The sequence below is a fragment of the Heterodontus francisci genome, chromosome 11 (genome assembly GCF_036365525.1).
Source record: "Heterodontus francisci isolate sHetFra1 chromosome 11, sHetFra1.hap1, whole genome shotgun sequence".
Taxonomy (NCBI): domain Eukaryota; kingdom Metazoa; phylum Chordata; class Chondrichthyes; order Heterodontiformes; family Heterodontidae; genus Heterodontus; species Heterodontus francisci.
Window position 1 is genome coordinate 30,135,456 of NC_090381.1, and position 20,480 is coordinate 30,155,935.

The window sequence follows — 20,480 nt, forward strand, 5'->3', positions numbered from 1 at the left end:
GGTTGAAGGGACATAGGATCAAGAAGGGTAAATGCAATTGGAACTACTTGTCCATGGGGAGGGTAAATGCCGACAGGGAATGGTTGGGCCAATTGGCCTGTTTCTATGTTGTAACTTGTGTATTCCTACACTCTAACGGTGGCATCACTTCAAAAATACTTAATTGGCTGTAAAACCTCCAGGACATCCTGAGACCATGAACAGCGCTATATAAATGCAAATCTTGCTTCCTTTTACACTTGCTAGCTGATAACCAGCTGCTTTAACCAGGCAATAGCAGCAAAATTGATAATGGATTGTTGTTACTATAAAGGATTATTTTACAATTCTGAAGTGTTATATTCTGGTGACTATTATTTCCTGCGTTTCTCCTAAAGGTGCTAACACTTTCTGGGGTACAGGTTCCACGGGGACCCTGCTGTACCTCACCCGGATGGCCACCTTTCATGTAAGAACTTAGACAGCGAGTGCAGACAAGCTGTTCCATCATGTGGAGCCACAAAGTAGAATTCCATCCTCACCTCACCTCACCTGACACCTTGCAGCAGGGGTTACTAGATTAGGAACAGAAAGCCAGAGGACTTTTCCCTTCCTTAGGCCAGGAGCACTAAAGTTTAGTTGGCTTGGCCCCTGCTGTGATGAGGTACCTCAATGCAGAGTGGGGATTGAATTTCCTGATCTGTATGTCTCAATATCATACCAGGCAGTACATTTACAGACTGAGAATGAGGAGAGGCCTCAGCTGTTGTCTGAATTATGCACACTATCTGGAAGAACAAGGCCATTAGACTGTCACATGAGAAATAAAGGCCGCTAATTTGATAATATGTCAAAGCAGAGATATGTTTGCTACTTCACCTTTGACCCCGACCTGAACATTCCCATTCAGTATATTGACTTTCTCATGTATTCTCTGTATTGATTACACCCCTTTGTCCTTGACTAAAAGAACGTTAGTCTCATGTCTTAGGCTCTACATCTTTCTGCTCGGTCTCTCAGCAACCACATTGCTGAGTTGTGACTCATCACTAATTCATTGCCTGTTTGTTGCAGATGGCCATGTGATCACATTGTAGATGGATGCGATTTAGTTTATTTGATTTTATTAAATGAGCTCAGGAAACACCCTTCCCGGAGCATTCAGCACATCCCGGGTTAAACCGGGAAGAAAGTTTTGCACTGCATCCCAGCATTCAAAGCACAGGGACACCACCAGGACCCCTTAAATAGGAAGTATCATCATTGGGATCCCATTAAATACGGGAGCATTATGACCAGGAGCAACTCATCTGGGAACATCAGCACCAGCACACACTCTCCAGAGTGTATGAGCAGTGGGCCCCCTAAAAAGGGGAACATCATCACCATGAGCTGTAAAGAGAGAGCACGATCATCAGGACTGCTTAAAAGGAAACATAGCACTAGGACCCTCCAAACAGGAAGTTTTACCACGAGGACCCATTAAAGAGGGAGTACCAGTAGTTGCAACTTGCACCCTGGCCCTCCAAGGTGGTTCCAGTGAGATCAGAATAGGCTGTAGATTCGATACTGAGTTGACTGATCTAATCACAGAATCACAGAATAATACAGTGCAGAAGAGGCCCTTTGGCCCATCGAGTCTGCACTGATACATTAAAGACACCTGACCTGTCTACCTAATCCCATTTGCCAGCACTTGGCCCATAGCCTTGAATGTTATGACGTGCCAAGTGCTCATCCAGGTACTTTTTAAAGGATGTGAGGCAACCCGCCTCTACCACCCTCCCAGGCAGTGCATTCCAGACCGTCACCACCCTCTGGGTAAAAAAGTTCTTCCTCAAATCCCCCTTAAACCTCCTGCCCCCCACCTTAAACTTGTGATCCCTTGTAACTGACCCTTCAACGAAGGGGAACAGCTGCTCCCTATCCACCCTGTCCATGCCCCTCATAATCTTGTACCCCTCGATCAGGTCACCCCTCAGTCTTCTCTGCTCCAGTGAAAACAACCCAAACCTATCCAGCCTCTCTTCATAGCTTAAATGTTCCATCCCAGGCAACATCCTGGTGAATCACCTCTGTACCCCCTCCAATGCAATCACATCCTTCCTATAATGTGGCGACCAGAATTGCACACAGTACTCCAGCTGGGGACAAAGCAAGTACTACAAAGCTGTTTCCAGTGGCGTTCCACAGGGCTGTGTTGGATCCTTTGCTGTTTGTGGTATATATCAATGATTTGGACTTAAATGTGGGAGACATGATTGGGAAATTTGCTGATGACACAAAAATTGGCCGTGTAGTTGATAGTGAAGAGGATAGCTGTAGTCTCCAGAATGATATCAATGGTTTGGTTGAGTGGGCGGAAAAGTGGCAAATGGAATTCAATCCAGAGAAGTGTGAGGTAATGCATATGGGGAGAGCAAATAAAGCAAGGGAATACACAATAAACAGCAGGATATTGAGAGGGGTAGAAGAAGTGAGAGACCTTGGAGTGCATGTCCACAGGTCCCTGAAGGTGGCAGGACAGGTGGATAGAGTGGTGAAGAAGGCATATGGAATGCTTTCCTTTATTGGCCGAGGTATAAATTACAAAAGCAGAGATGTAATGCTGGAACTGTATAAAACACTGGTTAGGCCACAGTTGGAGTATTGTGCACAGTTCTGGTCACCACATTACAGAAAGAACATAATTGCTCTGGAGAGAGTGCAGAGGAGATTTACAAGACTGTTACCACGGCTTGAAAGTTGCAGCTATGAGGAAAGATTAGATAGGCTAGCGTTGTTTTCTCTAGAACAGAGGAGGCTGAGGGGTGACTTAATTGAGGTACACAAAGTTATGAGGGGCCTAGATAGAGTAGACAGGAAGGACCTGTTTCCCCTAGCGGAGAGGTTAATTACCGGGGGCACAGATTTAAGGTAATTGGTAGAAGGATTAGAGGGGACATGGGGAGAAACCTTCACCCAGAGAGTGGTGGGTGTCTGGATTCACTGCCAGGAATGGTGGTGGAGGCAGAGACCCTCAATTCTTTTAAAAGGTACCTGGACATGCACCTGAAGTGCTGTAACCTGCAAGGCTATGGACCAAGTGCTGGAAGGTGGGATTAGATTGGGCGGCTAGTTTGTTCAGCCAGCACCGACATGACGGGCTGATAGGCCTCCCTCTGTGCTGTAATTTTTCTCTGGATCTATAGTTCTAATTGATGTCGGTGCCCCTCTGCTGAGGAGAGGGGAAACCTGCCAGGTTCCCCTGCTTGATAACTAATCATTGATTGCTCGATCTTTTATCAGAGGTGGCACTTCTGACTTAAGGGCACAGTTTGTGGGTTCAAACCCCACTCTCGAGGCTGACACTTAACTTTAGAACTGAAAGAGTCTGCACAGAACCAAGGCCCCAGCTGTCCTCTCGGATGGATGTCAAGTATCATTCATGAGGATGTGGAAGGTGCTATATGGATCCAGCTCTTTCTTTCCTGCTGAAAAATGCACCCATGTGGTTGCTGAACAAGTAGAGGTTGCGAATCACCCCATGGTCATATAGCCCACTGACACAATCTAGAAATAAAAAATACTGGCTCATTGAGTAAGTAAGCACTGTTCAGGAGAGGAATGATATCAGAGAGCACTGCTTGAGAATAAATTGGAATGAGATTAGGTCTTTTCAACAATATTACATCAGTGTTGCGCTGAATCAGAACCCTGGTGATTTGTTTTTTCCCTTCAGTTTTCTTCCTCTGGACCCACCACCCCTCCCATCCCCTGCCCAAAACATGGTGGTTCTGAAAGGACCTCGAATACCTCACACAAATGCTCACAAAACAGCTATCTCGTCTCCCAGGGAAGCGGAAAGCTCACAGGCACCTGTCTCACTGTTTATCTAACAGGCTGAAATGATGTCATAGCATAATTTCAGCTTCACGCTTTAGATTGCTCATTTTCCTGTTGCTCCTTGTTAGGTTTTTCAGCACTTTACCCTTCCTTTAGCCAGTCATATAGGTGAGGCCTAATACCCTAGAGAGGGGTTTCATTTGCCCTGGTATCTAGATAGGTTTCATACCTTCCCGTGAATGTTAAACGGAAAACCTGCTTTTTTTAGATTATTCCAGCCAATGGTTCTGTCTTGTTCCCCTCTTGGGATCTCCCTTGTCTTTGAAAAGCAGCTGAGTAACATTGGCATCTGGCATTACTTTAATCTTTAACTGTGACATAAATATATTAAAAGTGAATGAACAGTAGCAATAATATTACATCTATATGAGTTGAGTATAGTCATTGCCTTGATTTGATAGAAAAGAAATATTCTGCAGTTTCTATACTAAGGTAAATTTTAATGAACTTTTGCCCTATGATATTCTCAGCAACTAGAGAATCAGGTGAGCTGACCCTGAAAGTTTTAAAGTGATTCAAACGTAACAATGATTATTGCAGAAAGCTGATTTGAAAACCCCAGATAACCTCGCTGATTTGATTAAAAACAGGCTCCTCTGAAACAGCAACCAGAACTTGAATTGGAATGAGATTAGGCCTGCTAAATCCAGAAAGTTGCCAATCAGACTGACAACTCACAATGCTTTGTATGGGAGCTTGCTGTGCACCAATTGGTTGCTGTGTTTCCTAATTTACAGCAGTGACTACACTTAAAAAGAACTTAATTGGCTATAAAATGCTTTGGTCATGAAAGGTGCAATATAAATGCAAGTCTTTTTCTTTTATAATTGGAACACATAATATGTCGTTAAATTGACTGCTTGGTTTCTTACTCCGGTAACTTCCCAGCAATGATAAACTATTTGTTACTCATTGCATCAACTTAACTTGGGACATGTTTTCCATGAGTGAAGCTTATTTTTAATTACATGTACTAAGGCAGAATTGAAGAGGCCAATACTGAGCTAAGTCTGAGACAAAAGTACTTCATATCTGTCACAGCTATGACAGGTTCCTCACAAGTGCTATTTTATCCAATGCCACACTGTCCCACCAAACTATTTGTACTTTGTGATGGAGTGATCAGCAGGCTAGATCTTGTCTTTGTGCGCCTGTGTGAAGCAGGTGCCTATTTTACATCTCTCTCAATTTTCATTTCCATTGATGTCAAGATCTACCCCAGTGTCTTTAAGCTGCATCATCTTTCGTGTCCGCAGTTTCCATGGTAACCATTAGATTTTGCTTGCAGTGGCAGTGATTTTAATAAAGCCAGGATTGTGTTCAGAACCCAAGATTATCACCATCCTCCAGACGCACGTCAATCAGTAACCTTACCCTGTATTTCTGAGCCAAGGTTAAATTAATATCCTGTGATTAATCGTCTCAAATTTCAGGATACAATGCTTAGCAAAGGTAAAGTTATTGATGGCGTGCATCATGCAGAGCCCCAAAGTGGTTAAATGGGATGAGTTAATTAGTGTGATCTTCTTTCAGGCCATCACTCTGTTTGTAGACAGTGTCCAAACCAGAGATTGATAACTCCCCAGTGTGAGTGTGTGTGTGTGTGTGTGGTGGAGAGAGAAAGATGGGGCCATTGGAGGCTATATATACCGGATGATATACCCTGTTTATATTCACAAATGCTACGTTATAGAATAACAGACACCTGTGTTGCAAGCTGGAGTTCAGATTTTGTTTTTAAATGTATTTATCTAGCACCTTCCACATCCTCAGAATGTCCCAAAGTGCTTCACAACCAATGAATTACATCTGATGTGTATTCACTGTTGTTGTGTAGACAAATATGGTACACAGCAAGATCTGACAGGCAACCATGATACAAATTGTCAGTTTTTTTCTGGTGTTGTGTCTGAGGGATGTATGTTGGCCAGGACACCAGGAGAACACTTTCTCTTGTTCAAAAAGTGCCAAAGGATATTTCATGAATACCTGTCAGGTGGTTTAATGTCTAATCTGGAAATCGGAGATATATATTTATAAATAGAACAGTGGATAGCTGAGAATGAGGTACAAATCAGGATCTAACTGAGAGATCAGCATGGTTTACAATAACAGATACCCAGAAGTGAGATACTGACTGGAATCTAATGAAGGGGTTTAAATTGTTTATATGTTGTATTATGGATGCCCACAACTGGGTTAGAGTGAGATCTTTTGGAGGCTTTTTAATAGGAGTGAAATTCATCTGGAACCTAGAGCGCTTGACTGGCAGACTCCACATGACGAGAGATGATTGTCAAATGTTGGCAGAGATCAGTGGACTTGTTCTTAATTACATTCCCATCATAAAGTTTGAATAGGGATCTGCACCAGCCATTTGTCTCAATCAACAGGCAGCTATCCCCAGTGTCCATTCCATTTCCTGCACTGCTGCTCTCAATCTTTTTCTTCCCTTCCAGAACCATGATAGGATTCTCCTTGTCCTCACCTTCTACCATCATCTCTTTTGACATTTATTCTCTCCTGCCTTCCATCCTATCATCCATTGTCTTAATTCCTCCCTTCACCTGCTTCCTTGCCTTGCTTAAAAACTGTTACTTTGCCAAGTATTCCCAGTTCTAACGAAGGGTCATCAACCTGAAACATTAACTTTCTCTCTACAGATGCTGCCAGACATGCTGAGTATTTCCAGCATTTTCTGTTTTTATTTCAGATACCTAGTATCCACAGTATTTTGCTTTTGTTGCCATTCTCCACTTTTTAAAATTTGTTTGTGGGATGTGGGCGTCGCTGGCTAGGCCAACATTTATTGCCCATCGCTAATTGCCCTTGAGCTGTCTTCTTGAACCACTGCAGTCCTTGAGGTGTAGGTACATCCACAGTGCTGTTAGGAAGGGAGTTCCAGGATTTTGACCTAGTGACAGTGAGGGAACGGCGATATAGTTCCAAGTCAGGATAGTGTGTGACTTGGAGGGGAACTTGTAGGTGGTGGTGTTCCTATGCATCTGTTGCCCTTGTCCTTCTCGGTGGTAGAGGTGGTGGGTTTGGAAGGTGCTGTATAAGGAGCCTTGGTGAGTTGCTGCAGTACATCTTATATATGGTACACACTGCTGCCACTGTGCATTGGTGGTGAGGGGAGTGAATGTTGAAGGTGGTGGATGGGGTGCCAATCAAGTGGGCTGCTTTGTCCTGGATGGTGTTAAGCTTCTTGAGTGTTGTTGGAGCTGCACCCATCCAGGCAAGTGGAGAGTATTCCATCACACTCTTGACTTGTGCCTTGTAGATGGTGGACAGGCATTGTGGAGACAGGAGGTGAGTTACTCACCACAGAATTCCTAGCCCCTGACCTGCTCTTATAGCCACAGCATTTATGTGGCTGGTCCAGTTCAGTTTCTTGTCAATGGTGGCCCCCAGGATTTTAATGTTGGGGATTCAGCCATGGTAATGCCATTGAATGTCAAGGGGAGATGGTTAGATTCTCTCTTGTTTGCGATGGTCATTGCCTGGCACTTGTGTTGCGCGAATGTTACTTGCAACTTATCAGCCCAAGCCTGGATATTGTCCAGGTCTTGCTGCATATGGACATGGGCTGCTTCAGTATCTGAGGAGTCATGAATGGTGCTGAACATTGTGCAGTAATCAGCGAACATCCCCACTTCTGACCTTATGATGGAGGGAAGGTCATTGATGAAGCTGCTGAAGATAGTTGGACCTAGGATACTACCCCTAGGAACTCCTGCAATGATGTCCTGGGACTGAGATGATTGACCTTCAACAACTACAACCATCTTCCTTTGTGCTCGTTATGACTCCAACCAGCGGAGAGTTTTCTCCCTGATTCCTATAGACACCAGTTTTGATGGGACTCCTTGATGCCATACTTGATCAAATGACAAGATGTCAAGGGCAGTCACTCTCATCTCACCTTTGGAGTTCGGCTCTTTTGTCCACGTTTGGACCAAGGCTGTAATGAGGGCAAGAGCTGAGTGGCCCTGGCAGAACCCTAACTGAGTGATAGCACTGTCGACGACACCTTGCATCACTTTGCTGACGATTGGGAGTAAACTGATAGGGTGGTAATTGGCCCAATCGGATTTGTCCTGCTTTTTGTGGACAGGATATACCTGGGCAATTTTCCACATTGCCGGGTAGATGCCAGTGTTGTAGCTGTACTGGAACAGCGTGGCTAGGGCCGCGGCTAGTTCTGGATCACAAGTCTTCAGTACTATTGCCAGAATATTGTCAGGGCCCATAGCCTTTGGGATATCCGGTGCCTTCAGCCATTTCTTGATATCACCTGGAGTGAATCGGATTGGCTGAAGACTGGCATCTGTGATGCTGGGGACCTCCGGAGGTGGAGGCGAAGATGGATCATCCACTTGGCGCTTCTGGCTGAAGATGGATGAAAATGCTTCAGCCTTCTTTTTTGCACTGATGTGCTGGGCTCCCCCATCATGACAGATGGGAATGTTTGTGGAACCTCCTCCTCCTGTCAGTTGTTTAATTGTCCACCATCATTCATGACTGGATGTGGTAGGACTTCAGAGTTTAAATCTGATCCGTTGGTTGCAGGATCGCATTGTCCTCTCTATTGCACGCTGTTCTGATGTTTGGCATGCAAGTAGTCCTGTGTTGTAGTTTCACCAGGTTGACACCTCATTTTGAGGTATGCCTGGTACTGCTCCTGGCATGCCCTCCTGCACTCTTCATTAAACCAGGACTGATCCCTTGGCTTGATGGTAATGGTAGAGTGGGGGAAATGCTGGGTCATGACGTTACAGATTGTGGTTAAATACAATTATGCTGCTGATGGCCCACAGCGTCTCATGGATGCCCAGTTTTAAATTGCTATATCTGTTCGAAATCTATCTCATTTAGCACAACACGCTGGTGCCACACAACACGCTGGTGGTTACCTTCAATGTGAAGATGGGACTTAGTCTCCTCAAGGACTGTGCGATTGTCACTTCTACCAATACTGTCATGGCATCTGCAACGGGTAGATTGGTGAGGACGAGATCAAGTAGGTTTTTCCCTCATGTTGGTTCCCTCACCACCTGCTGCAGACCCGGTCTAGCAGCTGTGTCCTTTAAGACTCGACCAGCTACGAGTGGTAGTGGTGCTACCGAGCCATTCTTGTTGATGGACATTGAAGTCCCCACCCAGAGTACATTTTGTGCTCTTGCTACCCTCAGTGTTTCTTCCAATTGATGTTCAACATGGAGGAGTATTGATTCATCAGCCGAAGGGAGGTTGAGGGGGGGGTGGGTGGGTGGCAGTAGGTGGTAATCAGCAGGAGGTTTCCTGCCCGTGTTTGGCTTGATGCCATCAGACCGCGAGTCAATGTTGAGGACTCCCAGGGCAACACCATGAACGCAGCCCATTAAATGAGGTACTGCCTCTCCTGAAATCCTGCACCAGTTTACCAGCAGGCAGTTCTGGAACTTAAATGTAGATTATCTGCCTGGTTTCCTTTTCCCACCCTGCTGCAGTAGTGTGAGGGGGTACGTCCTGCCGGAAAGTTTCCAACCCACTCTTCAATTCAATTTTAGCACGTTGTTTTTAGACAGAGTTTTAGTTGCACTCTTTTTGCAATGGATCTGAAGGTTTAAAAGAAACAACAGCTGAACAATGCAGCGAGAAAGAGATGGTACACTGCTCATACCGTTGGTGATGGGATTCCACAGAACGAACTGATTGCCTTCCTGGTGCATTGTCTTATGTGCCATTCAATACTTTTAAATGTAGGCACTGTTGGAATGCAGAAAATGCAGCAGCCAGTTTGCACACAGCAAGCTCCCACAGACAACAATGAGATAAATGACCAGATTATGTATTTTAGTAATGTTGGGTGAGGGATAAATATTGGCTAGGACACCAGGGAGAACTCCCCTGCCCTTCTACCCAATTGTGCTATGGGATCTTTAACGTCCACCTGAAAGGGTAGGCGGAGCCTCAGTTCAGCATCTCATCTGAAAGGCTGCACCTCTGCACTGGGGCGTCAGCCTGGATGCGGTGGGTCTTGAACCAACATCCTTTTGATTCTGAGGCAAGAATACTACCAACTGAGACGCAAAGAAACCTTTTGCACCAACCCTTCCATCACTTCTTCTGACTCCTGCCCATTGCCTGCTTGCCCCATCATTTGTGAAATGCCTTGGAGTGTCTCACTACATTAAGTGTGATTATGTCAGGTGGAAATTGTTTGAATGGTACTTTGACACATCATTTCCTTTTTTTTTTGTCTCTCTCTCTTGCAGCAATTGTTAACCCGAAGCAGCCCAAGGAAGCCCCCAAGAGTTTCAACTTTGACTATTCCTACTGGTCCCACACCACGGTATGTAGTCCACCTTCACCTCGCTGTGCAGAGCAGAGGGAAGCAAGGAGCTCTTAAATCACCTCCCCCCACCAACATCCCGATCCAACCCGAGCCATTCGCAGTATAAATGGAGCTTTACTGTGTGTCTAACCTATGTTGTAACTGACCTGAGTGTGTTTGATGGGACAGTGTAGAGGGAACTTTACTCTGTACTTAAACTGTGCTGTACCTGACCTTGGAGTATGTGTTCTGTTGAGATCATGACCTCCTTGTTAATGAATGATTGACCTACAGCCCCTCTGTGCTCACCTTTACACAAGGTATAAATCAAGCACCTGGCAACATATGAAACTCCAGATATAGTATACCTTGGCTTGTCCATGTGTTAATGGCAGCAACGTTTGAAGACAAATGCAGTAAATTTATGGGTGATTGGCGGGAGGAGTTATGAAGGAGGAGGCCGAGCCCAGTTCTAATCATGACCATCTGGTACCTTGATTCCAGCCCGCCGACATCAACTATGCCTCGCAGCAGCAGGTGTACCAGGACATTGGGGAGGAGATGCTGGAGCATGCCTTCGAGGGCTACAATGTGTGTATCTTCGCCTATGGGCAGACTGGGGCCGGGAAATCCTACACCATGATGGGCAAACAGGAGAAGGAGCAGCAGGGAATAATCCCACAGGTAAAACCTGAGAGTCGGCTGACACAGGATCTTAACCACGACACCACGGCATCATAATCAACTAATTTTACTTTCAACAGTTAATGGTAAAAGCACGATGGAATGATACCACCACAGTACAAACGGTGGATTCAGTGTGTGTCTCCAGTGCAGGCTGTGTGCTCAGTGTGTGTCCCCAGTACAGGCCGTGAGCTCAGTGTATGTCTCCAGTTCAGGTTTTGTGCTCAGTGTCAGTCACCAGTGCACGCCGTGTGCTCAGTGTGTGTCTCCAGTAGAGGCCATGTGCTCAGTGTGAGTCCCCAGTGCAGGCTGTGCGCTCAGTGTGTGTCAACAGTACAGGCTGTGCCTTCAGTGTGTGTCCCCAATACAGGCCGTACGCTCATTGTGTTTCCCCAGTACAGGCCGTGCGCTCAGTATGTGTCCCCAGTACAGGCCGTATGCTCAGTGTGTGTCCACAGTATAGGCTGTGTGCTCAGTGTGTGTCCCCAGTACAGGCTGTGTGCTCAGTGTTTATCCCCAGTACAGTCCGTGCGCTCAGTGAGTGTCCCCAGTACAGGCCGTGCGCTCAGTGTGTGTCCCCAGTACAGGTCGTGTACTCAGTGTGTGCCCCAGTTCAAGTCTTGTGCTCAGTGTGTGTCCCCAGTACAGGCCGTGTACTCAGTGTGTGTCCCCAGTACATGTTTTGTGTTCAGTGTGTATCCCCAGTACAGGCCGTGCGCTCAGTGTGTGTCCCCAGGGCAGGCTGTGTGCTCACTGTGTGTCCCCAGTACAGGTCGTGTACTCAGTGTGTGCCCCAGTTCAAGTCTTGTGCTCAGTGTGTGTCCCCAGTACAGGCCGTGTACTCAGTGTGTGTCCCCAGTTCATGTTTTGTGCTCAGTGTCTGTCTCCAGTGCAGGCCGTGTAATCAGTGTGTGTCCCCAGTACAGGCTGTGCACTTAGTGTGTGTCCCCAATACAGGCCGTACGCTCATTGTGTTTCCCCAGTACAGGTCATGGGCTCAGTGTGTGTCCCCAGTACAGGCTGTGCACTCAGTGTGTGTCCCCAATACAGGCCGTACGCTCATTGTGTTTCCCCAGTCCTGGCCGTGCGCTCAGTGTGTGTCCACAGTACAGGTCATGTCCTCAGTGTGTGTCCACAGTACAGGTCATGTCCTCAGTGTGTGTCCCCAGTACAGGCGTGTGCTCAGTGTGTGTCCCCAGTACAGGCCGTGTGCTCAGTATGTGTCCACAGTACAGGTCATGTCCTCAGTGTGTGTCCCCAGTACAGGCGTGTGCTCAGTGTGTGTCCCCAGTACAGGCGTGTGCTCAGTGTGTGTCCCCAGTACAGGCCGTGTACTCAGTGTGTGTCCCCAGTACAGGCATGTGCTCATTGTGTGTCCCAAGTACAGGCCGTGTGCTCAGTGTGTCCCCCCAGTACAGGACGTGAACTCAGCGTGTGTCCCCATTACAGGCCGTGTATTCAGTGTGTGTCCTCAGTTCTTGTTTTGTGCTCATTGTGTGTCCCCAGTGCAGGTTGTGTTCTCAGTCTGCGTCCCCAGTACAGGCGTGTGCTTAGTGTGTTGCTCCAGTACAGGCTGAGTGCTTGGTGTGTGTACCCAGTACAGGCTGTGTGCTCAGTGTGTTTCCCAGTATATGTTGTGTGCTCAGTGTGTGTCCCCAGTACTTGTTGTGTGCAAAGTGTGTGTCCCCAGTTCATGCATGTGCTCAGTGTGTGTCCCCAGTACTTGTTGTGTGCTCAGTGTGTGCCCCCAGTACACGCTGTGTGTTCAGTGTGTGTCCCCAGCACATGTTGTGTGCTCAGTGTGTGTCCTCAGTACATGTTGTGTGCTCATTGTGTGACCCCAGTATAGGCCGTGTGCTCAGTGTGTGTCCCCAGTACAGGTCGTGTACTCATTGTGTGACCCCAGTATCGGCTGTATGCTCAGTGTGTGTCCCCAGTACAGGCATGTGCTCAGTGTGTGTCCCCAGTACAGGCCGTGTCCTCAGTGTGTGTCCCCAGTACAGGCTGTGTGCTCAGTGTGTGTCCCCAGTACAGGCGTGTCCTCAGTGTGTGTCCCCAGTGCAGGCTGTGTGCTCAGTGTGTGTCCCCAGTAAAGGCCTTGTACTCAGTGTGTGTCCCCAGTACACGTTTTGTTCTCAGTGTGTGTCCCCGGTACAGGCCGTGTGCTAAGTGTGTGTCCCCAGTATAGGCTGTGTGCTCAGTGTGTGTCCACAGTATAGGCTGTGTGCTCAGTGTGTGTCCCCAGTACATGTTGTGTGCTCAGTGTGTGTCCCCAGTACATGTTGTGTGCTCAGTGTGTCTCCCCAGTCCAGGCGTGTGCTCAGTGTGTGTCCCCAGAACAGGCCGTGTGCTCAGTGTGTGTCCCCAGGACAGGCCGTGTGCTCAGTCTGTGACCCAGTACATGTTGTGTGCCTGGTCTGTGTCCCCAGTACAGGCCGTGTGCTCTGTGTGTGTCCCCAGGACAGGCCGTGTGCTCAGTCTGTGACCCACTACGTGTTGTGTGCCTAGTTTGTGTCCCCAGTACATGTTGTGTGCTCAGTGTGTGTCCCCAGTACAGGCATGTGCTCAGTGTCTGTCCCCAGTACAGGCCGTGTCCTCAGTGTGTGTCCCTAGTACAGGCTGTGTGCTCAGTGTGTGTCCCCAGTACAGGCGTGTCCTCAGTGTGTGTCCCCAGTGCAGGCTGTGTGCTCAGTGTTTGTCCCCAGTACAGGCCGTGTGATCAGTGAGTGTCCCCAGTACAGGCCGTGTGCTCAGTGTGTGTCCCCAGTACAGGCCGTGCATTCAGTATGTGTCCCCAGTACAGGTCGTGTACTCAGTGTGTGTCCCCAGTTCACGTTGTGCGCTCAATGTGTGTCCCCAGTATAGGCCGTGTGCTCAGTGTGTGTCCCTAGTATAGGCCGTGTGCTCAGTGTGTGTCCCCAGTGCAGGCCGTGTGCTCAGTGTGTGTCCCCAGTACAGGTCATGTACTCAGTGTGTGTCCCCAGTTCACGTTGTGTGCTCAGTGTGTGTCTCCAGTACAGGCCGTGTACTCAGGGTGTGTCCCCAGTACAGACATGTGCTCAGTGTGTGTCACCAGTGTAGGCGTTTGCACAGTGTGTGTCCCCAGTATAGGCTGTGTACTCAGTGTGTGTCCCCAGTATAGGCCGCGTGCTCAGTGTGTGTCCCCAGTATAGGCTGTGTACTCAGTGTGTGTCCCCAGTATAGGCCGTGTGCTCAGTGTGTGTCCCCAGTACATGTTGTGTGCTCAGTGTGTGTCCCCAGTACAGGCCGTGTGCTCAGTGAGTGTCCCAAGTACAGGCCGTGTGCTCAGTGTGTGTCCCCAGTACAGGTCGTGTACTCAGTGTGTGTCCCCAGTACAGGTCGTGTACTCAGTGTGTGTCCCCCGTTCAAGTTTTGTGCTCAGTGTGTGTCCCCTGTTCAGGCCGTGTGCTCAGTGTTTGTCCCCAGTACAGGTCGTGTACTCAGTGTGTGTCCCCCGTTCAAGTTTTGTGCTCAGTGTGTGTCCCCTGTTCAGGCCGTGTGCTCAGTGTTTGTCCCCAGTACAGGCCGTGCGCTCAATGTGTGTCCCCAGTATAGGCCGTGTGCTCAGTGTGTGTCCCTAGTATAGGCCGTGTGCTCAGTGTGTGTCCCTAGTATAGGCTGTGTGCTCAGTGTGTGTCCCCAGTGCAGGCCGTGTGCTCAGTGTGTGTCCCCAGTACATGTTGTGTGCTCAGTGTGTGTCCCCAGTACAGGTCGTGTGCTCAGTGTGTGTCCCCAGTACAGGCCGTGTGCTCAGTGTGTGTCCCCAGTACAGGCCGTGCATTCAGTTTGTGTCCCCAGTACAGGTCGTGTGCTCAGTGTGTGTCCCCAGTACAGGTCATGTACTCAGTGTGTGTCCCCAGTTCAAGTTTTGTACTCAGTGTGTGTCTCAAGTCCAGGCCGTGTGCTCAGTGTGTGTCCCCAGTACTTGTTGTGTGCTCAGTGTGTGTCCCCAGTACTTGTTGTGTGCTCAGTGTGTGCCCCCAGTACACGCTGTGTGGTCAGTATGTGTCCCCTGTACATGTTGTGTGCTCAGTGTGTGTCCCCAGTGCAGGCATGTGCTCAGTGTGTGTCCCCAGTATAGGCATGTGCTCAGTTTGTGTCCCCAGTTCATGTTTTGTGCTCAGTGTGTGTCCCCAGTATAGGCTGTGTGCTCAGTGTGTGTCCCCAGTATAGGCCGTGTGCTCAGTGTGTGTCCCCAGTACATGTTGTGTGCTCAGTGTGTGTCCCCAGTGCAGGCCGTGTGCTCAGTGTGTGTCCCCAGTACAGGCGTGTGCTCAGTGTGTGTCCCCAGAACAGGCCGTGTGCTCAGTGTGTGTCCCCAGTACAGGCCGTGTGCTCAGTCTGTTTCCCCAGTACATGTTGTGTGCTCAGTGTGTGTCCCCAGTACATGTTGTGCGCTCAGTCTGTGTCCCCAGTACAGGCGTGTGCTCAGTGTGTGTCCCCAGTATGGGCCGTGTGCTCAGTGTTGTTCTCCTACTATAGGCTGTGTGCTCAGTGTGTGTCCCCAGTACAAGTTTTGTGCTCATTGTGTGTCCCCAGTACAGGCCGTGCACTCAGAGTGTGTCCCCAGTCCAGGCATGTGCTCAGTGTGTGTCCCCAGTACAGGCGTGTGCTCAGTGTGTGTCCCCAGTGCAGGCTGTGTGCTCAGTGTGTGTCCCCAGTACATGTTGTGTGATCGGTGTGTGTCCGTAGTACATGTTGTGTGCGCAGTGTGTGTCCCCAGTACATGTTGTGTGCTCAGTGTGTGTCCGCAGTACATGTTGTGTGCTCAGTGCGTGTCCCCAGTACATGTTGTGCGCTCACTGTGTGTCCCTAGTACATGTTGTGCGCTCAGTGTATTGCCAGAGTACAGGCTGTGTGCTCAGTGTGTGTCCCCAGTACAGGCGTGTCCTCAGTGTGTGTCCCCAGTGCAGGCTGTGTGCTCAGTGTGTGTCCCCAGTAAAGGCCTTGTACTCAGTGTGTGTCCCCAGTACACGTTTTGTTCTCAGTGTGTGTCCCCGTTACAGGCCGTGTGCTAAGTGTGTGTCCCCAGTATAGGCTGTGAGCTCAGTGTGTGTCCACAGTATAGGCTGTGTGCTCAGTGTGTGTCCCCAGTACATGTTGTGTGCTCAGTGTGTCTCCCCAGTCCAGGCGTGTGCTCAGTGTGTGTCCCCAGAACAGGCCGTGTGCTCAGTGTGTGTCCCCAGGACAGGCCGTGTGCTCAGTCTGTGACCCAGTACATGTTGTGTGCCTGGTCTGTGTCCCCAGTACAGGCCGTGTGCTCTGTGTGTGTCCCCAGGACAGGCCATGTGCTCAGTCTGTGACCCACTACGTGTTGTGTGCCTAGTTTGTGTCCCCAGTACATGTTGTGTGCTCAGTGTGTGTCCCTAGTACAGGCTGTGTGCTCAGTGTGTGTCCCCAGCACAGGTGTGTCCTCAGTGTGTGTCCCCAGTGCAGAATGTGTGCTCAGTGTTTGTCCCCAGTACAGGCCGTGTGCTCAGTGTGTGTCCCCTGTTCAGGCCGTGTGCTCAGTGTTTGTCCCCAGTACAGGCCGTGCGCTCAATGTGTGTCCCCAGTATAGGCCGTGTGCTCAGTGTGTGTCCCTAGTATAGGCCGTGTGCTCAGTGTGTGTCCCTAGTATAGGCTGTGTGCTCAGTGTGTGTCCCCAGTGCAGGCCGTGTGCTCAGTGTGTGTCCCCAGTACATTTCATGTACTCAGTGTGTGTCCCCAGTTCAAGTTTTGTACTCAGTGTGTGTCTCAAGTACAGGCCGTGTACTCAGTTTGTGTCCCCAGTACAGGCATGTGCTCAGTGTGTGTCACCAGTGCAGGCGTGTGCTCAGTGTGTGTCCCCAGTATAGGCTGTGTGCTCAGTGTGTGTCCCCAGTATAGGCCGTGTGCTCAGTGTGTGTCCCCAGTACATGTTGTGTGCTCAGTGTGTGTCCCCAGTATAGGCTGTGTGCTCAGTGTGTGTCCCCAGTACATGTTGTGTGCTCAGTGTGTGTCCCCAGTATAGGCTGTGTGCTCAGTGTGTGTCCCCAGTAAATGTTGTGTGCTCAGTGTGTGTCCCCAGTACATGTTGTGTGCTCAATGTGTGTCCCCAGTACATGTTGTGTGCTCAGTGTTTGTCCCCAGTACAGGCTGTGTGCTCAGTGTGTGTCCCCAGTACATGTTGTGTGCTCAGTGTGTGTCCCCAGTACATGTTGTGTGCTCAGTGTGTGTCCCCAGTACATGTTGTGTGCTCAGTGTGTGTCCCCAGTATAGGCCGTGTGCTCAGTGTGTGTCCCCAGTACATGTTGTGTGCTCAGTGTGTGTCCCCAGTATAGGCCGTGTGCTCAGTGTGTGTCCCCAGTACATGTTGTGTGCTCAGTGTGTGTCCCCAGTCCATGTTGTGTGCTCAGTGTGTGTCCCCAGTATAGGCTGTGTGCTCAGTGTGTGTCCCCAGTATAGGCCGTGTGCTCAGTGTGTGTCCCCAGTACATGTTGTGTGCTCAGTGTGTGTCCCCAGTCCATGTTGTGTGCTCAGTGTGTGTCCCCAGTATAGGCCGTGTGCTCAGTGTGTGTCCCCAGTACATGTTGTGTGCTCAGTGTTTGTCCCCAGTACAGGCCGTGCGCTCAGTGAGTGTCCCAAGTACAGGCCGTGTGCTCAGTGTGTGTCCCCAGTACAGGCCGTGGGCTCAGTGTTTGTCCTCAGTTTAGGCCGTGCGCTCAATGTGTGTCCCCAGTTTAGGCCGTGTGCTCAGTGTGTGTCCCTAGTATAGGCCGTGTGCTCAGTGTGTGTCCCTAGTATAGGCTGTGTGCTCAGTGTGTGTCCCCAGTACAGGCATGTGCTCAGTGTATGTCACCAGTGCAGGTCATGTACTCAGTGTGTGTCCCCAGTTCAAGTTTTGTGCTCAGTGTGTGTCTCCAGTATAGGCCGTGTGCTCAGTGTGTGTCCCCAGCACAGGCATGTGCTCAGTGTGTGTCACCAGTGCAGGCATGTGCTCAGTGTGTGTCCCCAGTATAGGCTGTGCGCTCAGTTTGTGTCCCCAGTTCATGTTTTGTGCTCAGTGTGTGTCCCCAGTATAGGCTGTGTGCTCAGTGTGTGTCCCCAGTATAGGCCGTGTGCTCAGTGTGTGTCCCCAGTACATGTTGTGTGCTCAGTGTGTGTCCTCAGTACATGTTGTGTGCTCATTGTGTGACCCCAGTATAGGCTGTGTGCTCAGTGTGTGTCCCCAGTACATGTTGTGTGCTCAGTGTGTGTCCTCAGTACAGGTCGTGTACTCATTGTGTGACCCCAGTATCGGCTGTATGCTTAATGTGTGTCCCCAGTACAGGCATGTGCTCAGTGTGTGTCCCCAGTACAGGCCGTGTCCTCAGTGTGTGTCCCCAGTACAGGCTGTGTGCTCAGTGTGTGTCCCCAGTACAGGCGTGTCCTCAGTGTGTGTCCCCAGTGCAGGCCGTGTGCTCAGTGTGTGTCCCCAGTACAGGCCGTGTACTCAGTGTGTGTCCCCCGTTCAAGTTTTGTGCTCAGTGTGTGTCCCCTGTTCAGGCCGTGTGCTCAGTGTTTGTCCCCAGTACAGGCCGTGTGCTCAGTGTGTGTCCCCAGTACAGGTCATGTACTCAGTGTGTGTCCCCAGTACAGACATGTGCTCAGTGTGTGTCTCCAGTATAGGCCGTGTGCTCAGTGTGTGTCCCCAGTACATGTTGTGTGCTCAGTGTGTGTCCCCCGTTCAAGTTTTGTGCTCAGTGTGTGTCCCCTGTTCAGGCCGTGTGCTCAGTGTTTGTCCCCAGTACAGGCCGTGTGCTCAGTGTGTGTCCCCAGTACAGGTCATGTACTCAGTGTGTGTCCCCAGTTCAAGTTGTGTGCTCAGTGTGTGTCTCCAGTACAGGCCGTGTACTCAGTGTGTGTCCCCAGTACAGACATGTGCTCAGTGTGTGTCTCCAGTATAGGCCGTGTGCTCAGTGTGTGTCCCCAGTACATGTTGTGTGCTCAGTGTGTGTCCTCAGTACATGTTGTGTGCTCAGTGTGTGTCCCCAGTACATGTTGTGTGCTCAGTGTGTGTCCCCAGTCCATGTTGTGTGCTCAGTGTGTGTCCCCAGTATAGGCTGTGTGCTCAGTGTGTGTCCCCAGTATAGGCCGTGTGCTCAGTGTGTGTCCCCAGTACATGTTGTGTGCTCAGTGTGTGTCCCCAGTCCATGTTGTGTGCTCAGTGTGTGTCCCCAGTATAGGCCGTGTGCTCAGTGTGTGTCCCCAGTACATGTTGTGTGCTCAGTGTTTGTCCCCAGTACAGGCCGTGCGCTCAGTGAGTGTCCCAAGTACAGGCCGTGTGCTCAGTGTGTGTCCCCAGTACAGGCCGTGGGCTCAGTGTTTGTCCTCAGTTTAGGCCGTGCGCTCAATGTGTGTCCCCAGTTTAGGCCGTGTGCTCAGTGTGTGTCCCTAGTATAGGCCGTGTGCTCAGTGTGTGTCCCTAGTATAGGCTGTGTGCTCAGTGTGTGTCCCCAGTACAGGCATGTGCTCAGTGTATGTCACCAGTGCAGGTCATGTACTCAGTGTGTGTCCCCAGTTCAAGTTTTGTGCTCAGTGTGTGTCTCCAGTATAGGCCGTGTGCTCAGTGTGTGTCCCCAGCACAGGCATGTGCTCAGTGTGTGTCACCAGTGCAGGCATGTGCTCAGTGTGTGTCCCCAGTATAGGCTGTGCGCTCAGTTTGTGTCCCCAGTTCATGTTTTGTGCTCAGTGTGTGTCCCCAGTATAGGCTGTGTGCTCAGTGTGTGTCCCCAGTATAGGCCGTGTGCTCAGTGTGTGTCCCCAGTACATGTTGTGTGCTCAGTGTGTGTCCTCAGTACATGTTGTGTGCTCATTGTGTGACCCCAGTATAGGCTGTGTGCTCAGTGTGTGTCCCCAGTACATGTTGTGTGCTCAGTGTGTGTCCTCAGTACAGGTCGTGTACTCATTGTGTGACCCCAGTATCGGCTGTATGCTTAATGTGTGTCCCCAGTACAGGCATGTGCTCAGTGTGTGTCCCCAGTACAGGCCGTGTCCTCAGTGTGTGTCCCCAGTACAGGCTGTGTGCTCAGTGTGTGTCCCCAGTACAGGCGTGTCCTCAGTGTGTGTCCCCAGTGCAGGCCGTGTGCTCAGTGTGTGTCCCCAGTACAGGCCGTGTACTCAGTGTGTGTCCCCCGTTCAAGTTTTGTGCTCAGTGTGTGTCCCCTGTTCAGGCCGTGTGCTCAGTGTTTGTCCCCAGTACAGGCCGTGTGCTCAGTGTGTGTCCCCAGTACAGGTCATGTACTCAGTGTGTGTCCCCAGTACAGACATGTGCTCAGTGTGTGTCTCCAGTATAGGCCGTGTGCTCAGTGTGTGTCCCCAGTACATGTTGTGTGCTCAGTGTGTGTCCCCCGTTCAAGTTTTGTGCTCAGTGTGTGTCCCCTGTTCAGGCCGTGTGCTCAGTGTTTGTCCCCAGTACAGGCCGTGTGCTCAGTGTGTGTCCCCAGTACAGGTCATGTACTCAGTGTGTGTCCCCAGTTCAAGTTGTGTGCTCAGTGTGTGTCTCCAGTACAGGCCGTGTACTCAGTGTGTGTCCCCAGTACAGACATGTGCTCAGTGTGTGTCTCCAGTATAGGCCGTGTGCTCAGTGTGT

General features: G+C 49.9%; 1 protein-coding gene across 5 annotated transcripts in view; it reads left to right on the forward strand.

The window, feature by feature from the left end:
• The first annotated feature begins 10,571 nt into the window (after window positions 1–10,571).
• kif1aa (kinesin family member 1Aa) overlaps window positions 10,572–20,480 on the forward strand; it is a 520,143-nt gene continuing 510,234 nt past the window's right edge. For all 5 annotated transcript variants that reach the window (XM_068041901.1, XM_068041902.1, XM_068041905.1 and 2 more), the window contains exon 1: window positions 10,572–10,867. In XM_068041901.1, coding sequence (XP_067898002.1) covers window positions 10,745–10,867 — 123 coding nt within the window. In that variant the 5' untranslated portion in view covers window positions 10,572–10,744. The remainder of the gene's footprint in view (window positions 10,868–20,480) is intronic.